Here is a 19,348-nt window from a genome sequence, read left to right as displayed (position 1 = left end):
AAATCCAGAGGGTAATGGAGGAATTTTGTCAAGCACAGAACAGCAGGAGCAAGAGAGAAACAGTCTTTACACATTTTTAAACTAACCATAGAAGGAAGGCAGTGACTTCATTTTTTATCTTTGACTCTGAATATAATCTGCACCAGGGAGAATGAAAATTATGAAAAGCTCCTGGCTTACTGTTCCAACTGCTTTCATGCCTCATCAGCTTGAAGAGGCCAGGCAGCCCTGATTAACACAGCCTTACTCCATCTCCAGGAATCCCAGAGTTGTGAACAGCTGTGACAGCCCCTTGGCCATCCTGTCGAGCTCCTTGAACCAAAGTGTTTGTGTCACCTTCATCCTAGACTTCCTGGGCCATTTCTACCGTGTAGAGCTGCTCTTGAACAGCAGTGTCAGCACAGCAGCAGAACTTCAGTATGTTAAAAAAAAATTAAAGATTAATTATGCTCTCCAGATACACCTAGAGCAATGAAAATTATGTGTCCATAACCAAGTGTAGAACTGGGCTCATGATTAGTTAGGATAAGATTTATTCTCACAGTATAGGAACACAATTGCGCACAGCATCAAAGGATTAACCCAGGATGCCCAAATGCTCCCAGAGATAGATGGTGTTTCCTGCAGAGAGTTAGAGTGTCAGATAATTCCACAGAGCCCCAACAGTAATTTAAAAAAGTCAACATAATAAATTATGATTAAGAACACAGCCTCCTATATGTTATTTGGACTCAATGTATCTTTAAACATACCTGTTGTGGATTCCACTGCTAGCTATTACTTAGCAATGGATACCAGTAAAATCCTCTCAGACTGAGCATTTATTGCTATAGAGAGAACAGAAATTGTGGAGATGTTACTTCATGCATAGGTTTTCCCCTATTTGGCTGGATTTTCCTAGCCATAGTGCATCAGATTAAGAAGATCCAAACAGCCACCTGGATGAAGTATCATGTATTTGAGGAAATAAAAGAAAACCACACATCTGTTGCTCACAAATAATTTTTCTTTTAAGAATTGAAGAGCATTTTCCCCCTAAATTTTTATATTTATACACATTTATAAAATTCCTTTGAGCTTTTTCTTCCCCAAGCTGAGCAGTCTTGACACTTATGTTTTTCTCTGGGAGGATTGCCATATGTAGTAGCACCATGGTTTTTTCCCACCTTTGGTATCCTCATATGTGACAAAAAACCTGACAAACCAGAAAAACCTAAAAACAATAACTAATGTTATTAGTGTTCAGATAGCAACCAGTGAAACAGTGCTTTTAGAGTTTGAAGGGGTAGCCATGCTATGGAACAGTACAATTTCTCCATGAAATATCATATTCTTCATTTATTTTTGTAAGTACATGACTATGCAATCAGTTCACTAACCATGAGAGTTTTGTGGCTAAATATCAAACATGGGCTGTAAAAATTCCCCTTGCAGAGCCCTTTATTTGAAAATGGAAAGCTGAAAATAGCTTGAAGTCAAGGGAAGGGAAACCTGCAATTCCTCAGGCATCCTGAGTATTGTAGGAGCTCTAATTGAAAAGTCCCTGATCCAATGTGACCTTGTTTGAATTAATTGATTTTGGAATTAGTGCTGAATAGTTCAGTAAATGTGGAATTCTCTGAAGTTTACTCATTGCCAAGCAGAGTCCAGCTGACTAACAAAAGTAAAATGGCCCAAAGACAGTTCCCTACTTTTCATTTTCCCTCAATGAAATCTTTAGCAAGCATGAGCTCAGTTGAACTACCTGCTATGAATCAGAAAGAAGGAGGTGCATGCACAGCTGAGAGAATCATTAAGCTTGGAAAAATCTGACAGATTGCATTGTGCCATGTTTTCTAGAAAAATGAAAACACTTTATGCAGTATACTGGAAAGTTAAGGCTAGGAATATAGTTACTAGCAATGCTAAATCCAGCAATGCTTCATGTTAAATTTTTCTCAAGATGAGCAGGAAATCCCTGAAGTGGGAGAAATTATTTTTGACATTTAACGTAGGACAGAAATCCAGGATGCCTTTATGTATCCTGACCAAGTCCCCATTGTGCTGTAGTCTGTAGCTAGGTGGATTCTTAAAATCATTAATCCATTAATTTATCATTAATCCAGCAAAAAATACTGTTTTAGCAAAAAAAAAAAAAAAAAAAAAAAAAAAAAAAAAAAAAAAAAAAAAAAAAAAAGGTTGAGGAATACATGGAGTAGTTTCTTTTGTTTATGAGACTAAAAACCAAAGAACTTAAGAGAGGCTGCTTAGTCCACGCTTGTTGCTGGAGAAGGATTTTTTACATCTGATTGAGTCACCTATTTAATATTTCTGGCTAGCTTTTTCAATTTGAATATAAAAGCAATATACACTAAGAAGATATTCCACCTGGTGGGTAAACATCCTGAGCAGTGGTCCAGAGAGAAAGTGTTTATCTCAGTAAAGATTAAAGTGTTTTATACAATGAATATAATATCATCAGGAGAAAATATGTGTGCCCCCGCATCTGAACAGATGATAAATTGGTGTTCAAGTTGGCCAGAAGTGCAAATATCAAGTTATTCTCTCTGTCTCAGGGAAGGGATTGTAGCTTGCTCTTCTGCTTCACAAGAGACCATCCTAACTGCTACCTCCATTACCATTGCAATTCAATGTTTCTGCATTCACAGTAAAACCAAAGTAAAAAACCTGTGAGGAGACATCCTGAAATAGTCTATAATATACAGAGTGATTAATATAAAGGACTCTCTCTACATACAGAACTTGTAGGAAAAATAAGTTGACCTTAGACAACAGGGAAACTAGGGAGGGGGTTATATCTTCCCGAGGTCCCTGCTGGCTATGTTTCCATAGAAGAGGCTGCTGTTGTACTGCAGTATGTGAGCTGCTTTTGAGTAAGAGAAGCCAGGTGCTGCAGGTGGATAAGGTGTCCCTGCAGCCCTGCTCCCAGTGCTGCCCCATTCCCCAGCAGGACCCTACAGCCGGGCTGGGCTCAGCTCTGTGGCACAGCCCCAGCACCCTGCAGCCTGAGCTTCCACTGCACCCTGCCACCCTCCTGTGCCACGGGAAGGGTCTGCCCAGCTGGCTGTGGCATGGTGAGCTTACACAACAGGCTGCCACCACCAGGAAAAGTGACCCAGTTTCTATGAACTCTTCCTGAAAAGTGAAGCTCTGCTTGCAGGAGCACAGAGCTGTAAGTCAGCAGCACTTGGGATGACTCCTGCATTCAGTGGCTTTCCATTCAGGAAATTACATGTTGTCTGTGATGGAGAAACGAGGTGGGAGGCAGCAGCAGCTGGAGCTGTATTTTCTCAGCTGTGCATCTGACAGCTGTGACTGGATACGGTTCAGAGACAGAAAGCATATGCTGCCATTCAGGGCTTTTAACATCAAGTGTCTTTTACTGGGTTCATTATCTCCTCACAAAATGAAATGTGATGGCTAGAAATTCCCTAACCTCAGTGAAACAAGTCTCAGCAGGGGTCACACAGAGGCCAGGTCTGGCAATGCTGGCTGCCTCCTCTGCACTGTCACTTGGCTCATTCATCGACACTTGGGGCAACAGGGAGTGCCCTGGGGCTTGCCACAGTCTCCTTCAGAGGTGGAGAAGTTCCACAGATAATTAAACTACATGGATCCATGCAGAAGTTATGTGTTCTTTAGCACCAATGTTCCATTGGGCTTTCTCTGTAAAGTTGTATGCAGTTAAGGAGAGCCCAATGCTGGTAGTTCTTTTTCCATCTATTAGAAAATCCTGTTAGCATAGGTCATTAATAATGTCCCACATAATATTTACTGTAGTTGCAACCTCCTGAAAGTTGTTAATTCATCTAGGAATATTTTAGGAAAATGCATGCTGTAAATATACATTCTGTACTTTTGTAATTGAATTCAGAGATCAAATACTAAAATTTTATTTTAGGTTTACAGTTTTAGTTACAAGAATTAATTTTTAGCTAAGCCTGTGTGTTATGAACCAATTGCTTTATGACAATGATAAGGGGCAGTCATGACCTATATAACTAAAATTGAATGGAATAATTAAATTGAAATGGCTGTTAATTTTCTAAAAAAATTCTTTAGTTTCTTTGCCAAGAAGAAGCAAAAAAGAAGTTAATGTAATTTTCCTAAGAATTCAAAAGACTGAATTGGAACTAAAAGCTGATATGAAAGTCTGACCTTTCTGATATTTATTTGAATGTCAAATATCTGGCAACATCATTTTCACATTTCAGGCAACTGCTTCTTTTACAATTTTCAGAAAGGAATGAAGTAAGATTTTTGTAAAAATTATAGTAAGGACAGGAAAGGCAGTATCTCCCTCCAAAGTGAAAAGGGCTGAAGAGAGAAAAATGGAAGCATTACAGCTAGGATTTTAAAAACAAGAACTTGTTTGGCAACTGAAATTTCCCTTGAAAGTGAATCACATAATCCTTACTCTTCTTGTATATCAGATAATTATTTCTGATTTTCATGTTTACCTTATAGAGAAGCTGATGGCAAACTTGCTCAGTGGCACAGAGATGACATTTTAATTACAGAATCACACTCAGAGCTGCATATAGTCCATAGGCATGGAAATAATTCTGGATCAGGAAAACACCTCAAATAATCTTTTTTCTACAGATTGCCAATATCACCTCACCACAACAAAGAAGAAGAATTACATTGTGAGCAAGAAAATCTATCTGATAAATAATTTCTGAGATGAAGAAGTTATATGTGAAATGAAGCTTAAAATTTTCAAAAGCACAGTATTTAATCAGAAGACTACTAATCAATGCAAAATATTTTTCATGAGTATGAAAATCCTGTGATGTATACATACTTACTATCTAATCTTGCATTTTCCCAAAAATATTATATTATTCAGCTTTGTCACTCTGCGGGAAATAAAATAAATTCTTTCAACCAAGTAACCAAGGTAATCCTTGGTAACCAAGGTAATTCTGAAAATATTCCAATTCAGTACTTGGAGTCAGACTCCAAAATAAGCATCTATTTGTGTCTTTTGCCATGGAAGGTGTCTTCATAATGATCACACAGTAATATATGATAAAGATAAAATTAGTCCTGGGGTAGCAATAAGATCACACTTTATATCATGATAGCACCTCTATTAATCAAAGAACAGAAACATCCCTAGAGGGGGCACTGTAAGCAACAATTTCTAGTTTTACACAAAGTTTTATATAACAATTAAAATACTATGCTTAAGATAAAAGAACATTTTATGCTACTTCTGGAACACAAATATATGTTATTCAACCACAGCTTCCTTTCTAAGCTCCCAATGTTCTGTTATACAACAGATGCGTCAAGCAAATTATTTTTAAAGTATTTTTATATGATACATTTTGAACTCATTTTACCTTTTTGTAGATGGGTAGCCTGCACTAGAACTGAATGTGGCAAGGACAATATCATAATTAGGAACTGGCATTAACATATTTGGAAAAGTAGAAGTGAATTTGGATCAATTTACCAAGAATACATATTTCCTGTAGATTTTATTTAAATTATTTAACGGCTCTCTGTGCAATCTTTTCTCTACCAATACATGCTAAAATTAAAAAATGGATAAAGCTATTATCTTTGCTAAGGAGCTAATAAGAAAAAAGAAAGTGCCAGAAGAATGTTAAAAGATCTTAACAGTGAGTGTTGTAAAAATGAATGCTAATGGCTACTGATGAGTAATAGCAGTTGTGTGAGGCTTGCCAAAACGTTTACAATTCAATGCACTGATACAGTTGGTTACACCTTCCCTAGAAGTAATTAATTACCTTTTCCATTAACTGCCTTCGAGTATTTAGACCAATTTTTTAAAATTTTACTTCTCTTTTTTTTGGTACTTAGGTAACAACCTAAACTAAAATTAGCACAACTAACCTCATTTAGAAGAGCAATTACTTGATAGATAAACCACATTAATGTCTAACAATATTGAAATGATACCATTTGCATTTGTATTTTTATATTTGCACCTAGATAACTCCATGTATGTGAAATGGAGCTCAAAAATCCAGGTCCATTACAATATGCATGCAAGATTCCTCCCAAAGGAGCTCATTCCAAGATGTAGCCACAATGGTACAGTATTGCAAACATAAGAATGCTGGTATCAAACACTATCCCTACACAGGGAAAATGTTTCTAGAGTCAAACATCCTTTTAGAAAACAAGTTGATATGCTTTTACATGCAGAGCAGTGGAAGGTAGTGGAGACTTGCTTACCTGTGGTTGACCTGATGGTTGAGGTGATGTTGGAAGATGTCAGGGCAGGTATACATTCATCATCTTGGGAATAGCCTGCCTGAATGGCACGCAAGTAACTGTGGCTTCTTGTCCGGAAACATCCAGGGAGGTCAAGGGCATCCATTGCCTGAGCTTCAACTTCACTAAACACTGATTCACACACCGATTCAAACTGTCCATTAACCTCTGCTTCACTCATCTGAATAAACAACAACAATGCATTTGATTTTTGACTTGCTTTTTGTGATCATCACGGCCTCAACATCTCAAATGGACACCTGTACATTGATGAAGAACTGTTTTAGCAAATAGTTAAAATGTAGTAATCCCTTCTGATCACATTCACATTGTTTAACTTACATCAGCTGTTTACATGTATATTAAATGTGTCTATATTAAATGCATCACACATGCCATACATTAATGCTACATTTCACATCTTTTGGCATAGCTGAGGAGGGACCCAAGCCAAACTCACTCCCTGTTTAACTGGGTTAGCAGTTCACTGCCATGGAAGAACCTTCTCCTCAGCAGCATTATATAAAATCTGAGACTTCTACTGGCTGTGGGACCCTGCCAGTCAGAGCAGCCCAGCTGTGGCTCCTGGACCCTGCAGCAGGTTTTGCCCTTGGGGTATTTCAGCAGTAGCTCCAGCTCCCTGCACAGCCTGGCCAGCACCCAGCATCTACCTGCTAGCCCTGCCTTTTTTAGAGGCAATTTTCATGATAAACTGGGCTTAGGCAGAGTGGCCAGGCTTGGGGAACCTCTCGGTAGGTGACCATATGTTGCTGTTTTGAACATTAGTGCCTTAATTCCACCTACAGCACTCACTGTAGGCACAAAGGTTCCCTGAAGGCAGCCCTAACTACCTGTAAATGTACCTGAATAATTCAATATTATGCTTATCCAAAATCAGATTGCTAGTTAACACTGGATAAATATTGCATGGCTTTCTGAAAATATTTTTTTTCTAAAAAGTGAGTGCTAGAAATCAGATCAATATGAATAATTTTACAAGTTAAATTTATGGCATCACTAAATGGTACATCCAGTTGATATTAATTTTCCCATACAACTGCTAAGAGCTCCTAGTGCTTTATTCATTATGGAAAGAGAGTCCCATCAAATGTTTCAAATGTTTTAGGGTTTTGGTTAAGTAAATGGAAATTTTGTAGAGAAGTTCTGATGATTATGAACAACTGAATAACTGATACTTTAATTTTGCATAAGACATGTTGGTTACTAAAAATCTTCTGAAAAGAATTAAATAACTCTTCATAAAATTTGCTTTTAATAAAGTTAAGTAGAATAATGCAATCTCAGAGATCAATAAAATCTTACTCTGAACTATTTCTCAATACTGTTGATCAGGATATATATGGTAATTTAGTCCATAAACTCTGCAAGTCTTAGCCACTTCTTTCAAACTAAGATCATTGACCAGAGAAAATTAAAAGTTTTTGAACTTAATAATATAAATAATGAAATTCAGCATTCTTCTCGAGTCTACCCTTTGTCAGGTGTGTAAAAGGAAGGATCTCACAAAAGGCATAAAAAATACCACAAATTATACACACTGCTATTAGGTAGACAGAACAAGGGGAGGATGGTGTCATGGAAAAAGAACAGGAAACAGCAAATGTTCAGAACTTGATATTTCAATACATTTGCTTTGGGTAATACCTATTAAATGAATTTATTAATGGTCTGGAAAGAGCTGGACTGTGAGGTAGGAAGTGTGTGGCTAACACAAAGTTGCATAGGTTAGTGAACACTGAAAATGCAAGGAACTATATGCAGCAGGTTTAGTTAATCTGGCCAATTGAGCAATCTACCTGCAAATGAAATCTATTGTGGACACTTTACAGGTAATGCACACTGAAATGAAGAATTTCAACCACTACTGAAATCAACTAACCATCATGGACAGCTCAGTGAACATCTCTGTGCATAGGCATGGTCAGAGGCAGAAAATATTAAGCTAGTTCTATGTGAAAACATTTTTAGGTGGCAGCTGACAGCATTTGCTTTGAATGCAGGATTTAATACACATGAAACTTTCTCAAAAGCAGAGTGTTATAAAAAGACAAAATAACCAAACCAGCTTTAATAAAAACAGAGGCATCAGAATGATTGGAACAGTTTTCACGAGGGAGCTGTGAAAAAAATGGTGAAAAGTTTGGAAAATGACTGACTTTCTAATTCTAATGTGTGCTACATAAGATTATATTTAGAATTACATCATATAAATTAAGGAATTTGACTGAAGGGCATTAGTCAGGTGATTAGCCCCTCCCAGCTCTCTGCAGTCAGGGCAGATTGACAAGCATTTCCTGAGGGCTCTCAGCCCACTTGGGATGTGCACTGTCCTGGAAGAAACTCTTTTGCTCCATTAACTACAGAGGAAGCTTTAGTTGTTGCCTCAGTTAAAAGCCTAAGTTAGATGAGTTGAACCCAGGCCTGAATAGCCATGCAACACAAATCAAATATGAATGAAGATGAACTTGCTTTAAAAAGATTTCTCTTTTAACATAACCATTTGTGTGTATACCCTTAGGTGGATCACTAAACGGTCAAAGAAATATTAAGTACAATGTCTGAGAAGAGGGCAGGGCCCATCTGTCATGAAACAACACAGGGAAGAAAAGTCAGGACCAATAAACATTAGAAACATTGGGAATTTTATGTAAAGTCCTCTGCTAAACAGAACATGCACATAATTCTTATGGCTTATTGCACTTCAGGTGTGATTCAGACCTCACTTTACCACGAGTTAGTACTGACTAACAGACATAAAACTGGTAGGGAGCTTTTCAGGAGTCCCCATACACAGAATAGTGGATAGGATTTATTCTTTCACTGAAGAAAAGTGTGTGATTTGATTTAGGATGAATAACTTCTCCTTTAGAGCACAATTTTTTCAATCTATGTCTTAATCTGGCAACGCACACTTACTGAAATCAGAGCAGGTATTTTCAGATGATGAGTATTGTAGGAGTGTACTCCTCATGCTCAGTCTGAATCTTCTCAACATTTAAATATTTAATACGGACTAAAAATAAAAGTACCAGTATTTATATTTTTAATGAAAAATAAATGGAAAGTATCACGTTTAATAGTGTCTCTTTGTCTCCAGCATTCAGTATTTTTCTTGACATTTTAATTATATTCCTTAGAACTGAATTACTTCCACAATTCACAACCTCAGTTTGATATTAATTTTAAAAATGCAAAAAACTGAATCCATCCACTAGTTACAACTCTCACATCTGCAGTTAACCTATAGAAAAATTATAACAAGAGTTTCCCACCTGACTAACACAGCTGGCCTGACTGAGCGTGCTCACTGCTCTCATATAGCTCTGATTCCTTGAGCGAAACTTTGGGGAATTGTAGTTTGCAGAGGGATCCAGGTTGTGACCCCCAGGCACGTCACTTGCAGTTTGAAGGTAGCTCTGACTACAAAGGAAAGAGGAAGAAAAAGAGGAAAGGGTGTAAAACTACAGATGAATCAATTAGGACACTAAAGACAGTAATTTGTATGAAACATACAAACCCACTCCCCAGGGTCCAAATCTTAGTCTTTATAAAACATCACAGGTCTCTTGTAGCCAAATGTCTTACAAGCAGACAATCTATCTGTGGCTCTGCTACATAGATGGTATAAAATTTTTTTGCTTTATTGAAACACCATCAATCCTCCTGGCTATTAACGCTGAACTTTACTAACAGAAAATGTCTGGGTCAACAGGAACAAAAACAGCTAAAGCACAAACCAAAGTAACTTAAAAATGTTTCTTCATCGATAAAATCTGCTAAAAAAAAAATCTTTAATTCAGTTTTCATCAGGGTTTTAGGCATCAAGAGCCCTTTTATCTTCCAAGAACTGATATAGTTTTACAAAAGATTACAATATCCCATGTTCAGCTAAAAAAAAAAAAAAAATTAATAAGGTGCTCAGAGCAACTACATGAAGCTCTAGAAATTGTTTTATTACAAAATGTTTCCCATTTTGCAGGACTGGGACCATAACACCACACTGAGCTCTCTTCAGTATGCTTTCACACCAAGTGTATGGTAGTCTTCGTGTTCTGTTCTAAATGTATTGATTAACATTCCTGGAAAATAAATAAACCTGAGAAAAGTGCAGTACTTTGTCTTGAATACAAAAAATTAAACTCTGGTACGCCAGAGTTCTCTGAACCTCTTTAAATCACATTTTAGAACTTTCCCCTGCACATCAGTGCAGAAATGAATTCATGTCCCAGACAATATTTGGTTTCATGCAGTAAACAGGCAGATTTCATTTTTATTCTTTAAAGGTAGCTCAAGCAAAAAAGGCTTCTGGGAAAGTAGATTTGTGCCAGTTGAATGCCAAATATTGGCCATACAGTCACTTCATGCTGAGCTGGCAGAGTTGGTCAGTCCAGCAGTGTCTGTGACACGTGCCCGGGCTGCTGGAAATTTCCCTGTGAAAGTGAAATTTCCTCTCTGTAAGATCCACTGGAGACCACTCAGTGAGTGAGAAAGCCACAGGTTCAACTCCTGTCACAAGACCAAGCACAAACCAGGGTTTTGTTTCTCAGACCATGTGCATCAAATGCTGAGCATGACCATGGTCTGGTGCTTGAGGCAAACCTCAGCCTTCCTTATGCAGCAGACACAACCTGAGTTTAGATGCAAAGGAGCACTCTGGGAGGAATCTCAAACATGTTATCATGGCTTTGCCTAGAAAAGCAGAGCACTGAGATCCATCTCCCTGTGTGGCCATGTCCTTTGATGTCTGATGTGTGATGATCCAGTATTCCCTCACACCACCAGCTGCAAGAGCAGATGGGATTTAGAGATCCTGATACTTGGGAGGTCTGTTCTCAGGCATTTCCATGTGTTCTCCCATCTCAGGGTCAACACAGACACAGCCTTGCTTCCTTGGTGCATCTGCCTCAGATTCACAGAATCATTTACTTTGGAAAAGGCCCCTGACATCATTGAATCCAACTGTTAACTGAATGTTGCCAAGTCCATTGCTAAACCGTGTCCTTAAGCACCACATCTACATGTCCTTTAAATACCCCCAGGGATGGTGACTCAGCCATTTTCCTGGGCAGCCTGTTCCAATGCCTGATAATTGTTTAAATGAAGAAAATTTTCCTAATAAATTTGCTGGAGTATATCCAAAGAAAAGCAACAGAGCTGGTGAAGCAAGAAAAAAAGGATGCATTTTGTTTTCATCTTTGTTTAGGACAGCCATTCTTTCAAAATCCTAAGAAATTTCCCTGGAGAGAAAAACAATTAATTTCTTCTTGTCTATTCAGTTCCTACTATGGAATGTCTCTGTAACCTCATGCCAGAGGTAAACTACGTAGAAACTAAGCTATAACTGCTAAAACCAAAATGAAAATGTATGAGATTATTGCAGGTACATGCTCAGAGGTTAATTAAGTCATTACAGTCAAAGCAATTCTATGATTAAAATAACAGCCTGATAGTGGGTCTAATTTGGTTCCAGATGATAAAAACATTTGTTTGTTCCCATAGGTATGAAGACAAATATAACAGATTAGGTGAAGTGGTGTAAAGCCTCACTATTCACATTTAGTTGCTGGATGTAACTAAACTTCCTTTCCTCTATAGATAGGCTGTTGACTGACAGCTGCTCTGTGTCATTCTGATTTTTGCATATACTTTACTTACTCATGGAATCACAGAATGGCTTGTGTTGGAAGGGACCTTAAAGATCATGTAGTTCCAACCCCCTGCCAAAGGCAAGCACATCTCCCACTAGACCACATTGCCCAAAGCCCCATCCAACCTGGCCCTGAACACATCCAGGGATGGGGCATCCACAGCTTCTCTGGGCAGCCTGTGCCTCAGGGCCTCAGCAGCTTCACAGCCAATAATTTCTTCCTAAGATTTAACCTGAATCTCCAAGTTCAAAACTGATCACCTTGTCCTATCACTGCCTACCTAGGTGAAAAGTCACTCTCTCTCTTCTTTCAAAGCCCCATTTAGGTACTGGAAGGTTGCAAGGGTGCCTTCTCTTCTCCAGGCTGAACATCCCCAGATCTCTCAGCCTGTCCTCACAGGAGAGATGCTCCAGCCCTCTGATCATCTTGTGGCCTCCTGTGCACCTGATCTAAGGATCCACATCCTCCTTGTGCTGACTCCTGACCTGCACACACTACTGCAGGTGGGGTCTCACCAGGGCAGAGGGACTTTTAATCTGTCTGGTATTGTCAATAATCTCTTTGATGTTAGTACATTAGTATTTTTTAAAAACAAATAAATTCCTCCTGGACGTTCTGCTTGTCATCATCAGGTGGCAAAATCTAGATTCTGAGCTTATAAACTGCTTGTTAAAGAGATGTTTGAGATTTCATTAAAACATGGAGCATATTAAGAAAAGATAGAAGGAATAGAATTAAATTAGAAATTACTGTATAAAATACTTAAAATTAATTAATTCAAACCTGATTCTAATAACTGTCCCGTTGCTAAATAATGCTTAACAACCTACTATTTAATTAATCACATTCTGGTTCCTTCTTAGGTATTGCTATCATTAAATACCATCAACAATCTTTACAGAAATAATTGCTTATGGAAAGAAGCCCAGTATTCCACAGTACTTCCAAGCAGCTGAGTTTTGATGAATGAGTTTGGATATTACCTTATAGTTAAATAATTTTTCATTTATCAGAGGGGATTAATTGAACCATGGAACTGTAGCAAAGTAAAAGAAATGTTGCATTAAAAAAGCTATAAAAACAATTTTACACTCATTTGATCAACACTGAAATTTCCCTGATAAAATATTAGTTTTTATTCTTAAGATATAATCTCAAAGTTATCCTCTGGGATAAATGTGTCAATGAATGGTGAAAATTATGACCTTTCTATAAACATGATCCAGAAGTGAAATGCCAGAGTTACATGGGGAAGTTGCTCTCAAATGTCATGATCTGTTGCTCAAGGAAGTCTCATGTTTGTCAACAATGCTAGAAAACACAATCAACATCCGGCCTTAGTAAATGCTGATTTTTTAATGACATCCACTCTATCTATAAGCTTAGGAACAAAATTCTTGACCTTCATTTCCAAAACATCTTTGCTTTGAAAAAAGGAAATAATTTTATTTTATGTCCTGTAGCAGCATAGATGATCTTACATTTCAGCTGATCACTGCAGAAGGGCAAGTCAAGCATGTGCAAATGAGATGTTTTAACAGATCATCTTTAGGACCACTAAACAAATACACACAGTAACATCAAAGAGGTGGCTCTAAAAATCAGTATTATGGAAAAGGAGGAATAGGGTATAACAAATAGGAAAAATTAAATTAGTATATCTGCTGTCTTCCCACTTGCTTTTCTGAATAGACTAGATTTTAGGAAGAGATGTCCTTTAAAAGCTTTTCTGTCCCCAAGGGTTACTTTCTATTTTCCATTTGCTTCAAAAAAGTTCACAGCAGCCAGACAGAGGTCTTACATTTAATGAGAAATATCTTAGCTGAAAAAAAGGCTCAAAGCCTAAAGAAATTTTGGGGAAAAAAGCACTTCCATGTAATGACCGTGCAGCTGTTGAGAACCTCTGCTCTAAAAGTGAAAGACTCCCAGTGTAGATAGCTAAATTTGCAACAGCACATTCAGCAGACTGCCTGAGTGTGTTCAGGGAGGACAAAATACTCTATTACAACCAGATAAAGTCAGCTATAGCATGACATGCTTATCTGGGATGGGACAACTGTTGGCATGTCTGATAGCACAGCTGGGATAGCCTGTCACCCTGGTACAGACTGAATGGCAGAGAGGCTACGCTGCATGTTCAAAAAAAAAAAAAAAAAAAAAAAAAAAAAAAAAAAAGATCAAGAATCTTCCTTCAAGGGAAGAGACAGTAGTCCAAAAGCAGTCCAAAGCAGTTCCTGAGAGTCTTGCATTACAGTCTCCATTTTGCATTTCTCTAAACTGGAAAAACTTAGGCTTCTGTATCCAAACCAATCCAATCATGTGTCCTGATGCTCCTGCCTGAAAGCCGCCCCCTCCTCCAGGCTCAGAACTCACATTTACCAGCACCCCCAAGGACAGCTCCTTTTCATTGTTGACCCCCCCAGATCCTAATCCTTACTGCTCCCTCTTTAAGTCCCAGCTCACATTTTCCTATTCAAAGTCCTCTAAGACACCCCCAGAAATCAGCATTGGGCCACTTATCCTTCTGTCCTGTGCAGATTTCAAAAGTACCCCTTACACCCTCTATTTGTTACCAAAGTCCTGCTCAACCTGCTACAGCCATCTAATCCCACCTCCTCACTTAGGAGGCTACCACAAATCCAAAACCACTTTGACTTTTTGTGCAAACTAACTGTTCTTGCCCACACTTTATCAAGAGTAAAATTTAAGAGCAGAATGGGGGAAAATAATTGCAGGAAAACACCTGTTACTTTAACATTACAACAAGCAAAAAGATGTGCTAAAAAAAACCCCAAACCCAAAGGAAAATAAAAAAGGATGACTTTTTAAAATTATTTTTACTCCAAACCCCCAATTTAAATTTATGCTTTTCCTTGTCTTCTAGTCATCCTTATTGGGACATATATAAAAAATGTAGAAATACATTTAAGTTTTCTTGTACTGTAATAAAAAAACACTACATAAGGTTTGTGAAGAGATTTCAGGAGATGGAAAAGGATGTCTATATCTCCTTATCTTTTCCCAACTAAGGCCTTTCTGAAAGAAGATTTGGAAAACCAGAGAGCTTTAGAACATGCTTTAATGAAAGGAATAATAATGCAAGCTAATCCAATAGCTGCAATAACACATTAACCAATGATAAGGGAAGGGCATTAACTAATGATAATAGAAAGACTCTCATTTCCTTGTCTTCAGCAATCTAATATTTAACCTGCTATTTCCTTTTATATTAATGGTGTGTTTGTTAAAAGAGTGAGATACTTTACCAATAAGAGAGAGCTAACATTATTTCATTTTTTTTCCCCCTGAATTCCATTGTTTTATATAACTTTTGGAAAGTGTATGGGACCATGATTAGCGTCTGAAGCAGCATGGTGACTTCACATTTGGTGCTGGGGAATTTGAGGCATTCCCACTGCAATGTGTGCCACAGCACCTCACACCTCTCAGTCAAAATCTATCCCTTTGTGTACCCTGGGCCCATTCTTTGTTGTCACTGAAATCAGAGGCTGATGAACACCCAGGATGGTTTGTGGAATGTTTCCTGAAGTCTCTTGGCACTGCTGCATGATGAGTATTGCTGTGAGCTAGATTTACAACACACAGTACTGCACCAGGACTTATGCAAACATTGCATGTTTTGCAGAAGATGAATCATTTTGTTGTTTGGTGAAAAGATATGGATGGAAACAATGCTGTTTCACTTTCAGAACAGCTTGAAATGCCAGAATTAGAAAATGGCAGAGTTTTACATCTTAGAGCTTGTCCATGGTCAAAACAGCACAAAAAAAAAATTACAAAATCACAGATTCGAGCAGGTTGGAAAAACCTCTGAGATCATCAAGTTCAACCTGTGACCTAACACCACCTTGTCAACTAGATGATGGAACTGAGTGCCCTGTCCAGTCTTTCCTTAAACACCTCCAGGGATGGTGACTCCACCACCTCCCTGGGCAGCCCATCACACTGCCCAATCACTCTTTCAGTGAAGAAATTCCTAATATCCAACCTAAACCTCCCCTGGTGCAGCTTAAGGCTGTTTCCTCTTGTCCAGGCACTGGTTGCCTGCAGGATGAGGCTGACCCCTGCCTGGCTACAACCTCTTTTCAGGGAGCTGTAGAGTGATAAGGCTCCTCTGAGCCTCCTCTTCTCCAGCCTAAACAACCCCTCAGCCAACCCTCACAGGACTTCAGACTCTTCACCAGCCTTGCTGCCCTTGTCTGGACATGCTCCATCACCTCCTTGTCCTTCTTGAAACGAGAGGTTCAAAACTGGATACAGGAATTGAAGTGTGGCATCACCAGTGCTGATGTCGTGGTTTAACCCACTACAGCCAAATACAGGGTAGAAGCTAGAAGCCTCCTAACTTCTTCCTACAAATTCTAATTCCTGAGCAACAATACTTCATAGCCAAGACAACCCCAGGGGGATAAAGGACTATATAACTCCTGAGAAAGGATCTCTCAGTCACACTGGTTCAGCTTTTTTACTCTGCATTTTCTAATAAGTGATTAGACATCACATACTTTGCCATAAACCTAATATCATTGTTAAAAACAGTATGATTGTGATGCCAGAAATATACTTGCCAAGGTTATTCCTTGATCCACTCACATTCTAAATACTGATCACTCTTCAGAGTACCTCTTCTCTGTCAAATGTTCAGCCATCAGTACGCCCTGGGTCAAGAAGGCACCAAAGTGAATTAACCTCTTCTGAGGCCTCTAAAAGTTGCAGCAAGAAGGTCACCTTCTGACTCTGAATGGGTTTATCAGGTTTATTCAGAGAGCATCCAGTATAAAGAAAGTCCATGGTCCATCAAATTAATTTTTGGAATTGCCATATTCTAAAATCATACCTTTTTATTTTCATGATCATGCCTGCATTTGTGCAAAAATGTGAGAATGAATGGGAACATAAAAGAAAGCACAATCACTTCTGTTCAAATCAGTATAAGCAATTCAGAAGCATCTTTCTGGGACAAAAAGATAAAATTTGTAAAAGAATTCATCTTGGGTGCCTAAAAGGGAGGTGCATTAGAATTATCAAAGTAGTGGCACTTATCAAAACCTATTTTATTGAGAGATTTGCATTTCAATGGGTATTCATTTCTCTATCTGGATCTATCTTAACTATGTCTTTCTAGATACATGAAATAACTCATCGACCAGAATCTAATGATTAAGTCTATCCAGCAGTGCCATTGTACAGCAGCTGCTAGTCACACAGTATCTCCATGGAGCCCTGCTGGAGTCAATAGAACTCTGCAAAGGGGCCCAGATGTGCCTGCATGCAGCCCATTGGAGAACTCAGAGGGTGACATTAAGTCTGATTCTCCCTTTCGAATAGCACATTTAGTCTGGCTCTTTGGAAACTGAAAGTGCACATAAATCTCATAAATTTATCTGTAGCAAAGAATTCCTTTTCTAATATTTGCCAGTCTGAAGCTTCTCTTTGATCACTGGCAGATATGAGAATTTGGGCCAAATTATAATTATAAATAAATTATTTAGATGCCTAGATAGTACATCATTGACCCATATCTTTTTAAAAAGTGTGCCTGAAAGACATTGAACATTTGATTTAGTACAGGAATATGCTAGGAAAGAGGTGGAGACTGCTGTTAACATCCTTATGAAATGCCTACTAATCACTGGTAGGAGAGAACTCTTACTGTCAGAAAGTGTTTAGGGATTTGGTACAACATGAACCAGAGGAGAATGAGAGGAAATCATCAGAATCGTTAAACAGTCTGGTGGTTTGATCACTCCTTGCAAAGATACAGAGGATGTAGGCTCAACCAAGCCTGTACTCCAGATCACTCAAAATGTGCATTCAATAAAAAAAAGTAGGATATGAGAAATCTAAACTCTAAACTTTCTAAAAGGTGACAGATTTACACATATAGCTAATCTATAGCTTATCCTAAAAGTCTTGTTCCAATATAATATTTTGAACTTGCCCAGGCAAGCAGGCAACAAGCTGGTCAGCATCAACAAAAATCAGGCAGATGCTATGGCAAAAACTTAAAGGCATTTAGAGCATCATGTGGCAGTTCAGCAAATGGGACCACGGATCTAAGCAGAACTCAAATATTGGATGCATATTCCTAAATTCGTGTGTGGAATTGAAATATTCATCAAGGAAGCTATCTCTCACTTGTTTTTTTCTTTTTGCTTTTGGTGCCTACACATGTACACATGCAAAAAGTCCTTATTGGGTAGAACAATTGTAGACTGCTGGCTGTCAGGACTCATTAAAGCATTTGAACATGAGCTTCATCTAAACACACATCTAAGTCATTTAAAACCAGTAGATCTAAAGTGCCTTCATGCTGAAGTTGAAGATGTTAATGAGATTATGTAGTTTCTGGAGAAGCAATTGAGTAGAATTGGGAAAAGTGAATATATATATATATATATATATATATATAATTTCTGTTTTTTTAACCAACAGCATCTTAATTTTCAAATCCTTGCCTGAAGAAGTGTTTCTGTACACATCCTTTATAGTCCTATTTAGTTTTTCATTGAAAGCTTAACAAATGAGAAAATCAGCTTTTCGTCCTTTTCAAATGAAAAGTAAAACTAATATATTTGTTGGAAGCAGAAACAAATAGGCACCAAAAATCAGAAGCATATTTCCCCTTGGATGTCACTATTTGTGCTTGTTATATTGACCTGAATCTTATTGCATTTTATCCACAATCCATCATGTAATTGCATCCTTCTGTGAAAAGCCTGCTTTATTCCTGAAAAGAATCTGGATTTTGTTTAGAGCCTTAGGATCCCCCTTCCATCCCTAATCCAGGGTAATACTTTTCAGCCTTAAACATAGAGCTGGTGTTTACTGAAACGAGGTGGGAAATCTGGGCTCAGAGACTCCCTGTGTTTCACACCATGCTACTTCTCAGAGAACAAGATGCCTAACACTGCTTAAGAGCATTTGCTATTATTCTGCAAAGGAAGAAAAGATGGAGATGCCTTCTGACCCCACAAAAGATGTTTCCTAGGTAGCCAGATGACTGTCTGCCCTTCATCAGCATTTCCTCTTAACCCTGCAGCCTAATCTAACCCAGATCTTATTGACTGCAGCAGAGAAGACATCACCGTGCCAGTGGCCCTCTGATTACATTATTAGTTGATAAGGCTTTGTAATTAGCCCTCCAACTCTCCTCAGTAAATCTCCAATTTCACCCCTCAGAGACTCTGAGTAGATGCTACTACACTATAGGGCCTCAGAAAGCTACTAATGAAGTGTGTAATGAGGCTTTTTAGAGTCAGAAGATTGAGGGAAAACAGCCCAAAGATAAATAAAAAGCATATAAAAGATGAGGGTTTCTTTTCTAGTGATTTTCCTCATATCTTCTATTAAGAATATTTCTCAGGAGTGGCTTCAAAACAATTCCTAATTTAAAAAGGGAGAAC

At 38.2% G+C, this 19,348-nt stretch overlaps 1 protein-coding gene across 7 annotated transcripts in view; it reads right to left on the bottom strand.

Annotated features, from left to right (window-relative positions):
* The window catches only part of DLGAP2 (DLG associated protein 2), a 440,625-nt gene that overhangs the window by 43,039 nt on the left and 378,238 nt on the right, over positions 1 to 19,348 (bottom strand). For all 7 annotated transcript variants that reach the window (XM_056488339.1, XM_056488340.1, XM_056488336.1 and 4 more), the window contains 2 exons: positions 9,546 to 9,693; positions 6,214 to 6,433 (listed from right to left, as the gene is read on the bottom strand). In XM_056488339.1, coding sequence (XP_056344314.1) covers positions 6,214 to 6,433; positions 9,546 to 9,693 — 368 coding nt within the window. The remainder of the gene's footprint in view (positions 1 to 6,213; positions 6,434 to 9,545; positions 9,694 to 19,348) is intronic.

Source organism: Oenanthe melanoleuca, chromosome 3 (assembly GCF_029582105.1).
Source record: "Oenanthe melanoleuca isolate GR-GAL-2019-014 chromosome 3, OMel1.0, whole genome shotgun sequence".
Lineage (NCBI taxonomy): Eukaryota > Metazoa > Chordata > Aves > Passeriformes > Muscicapidae > Oenanthe > Oenanthe melanoleuca.
This window is presented reverse-complemented; position numbering and strand designations above follow the sequence as displayed.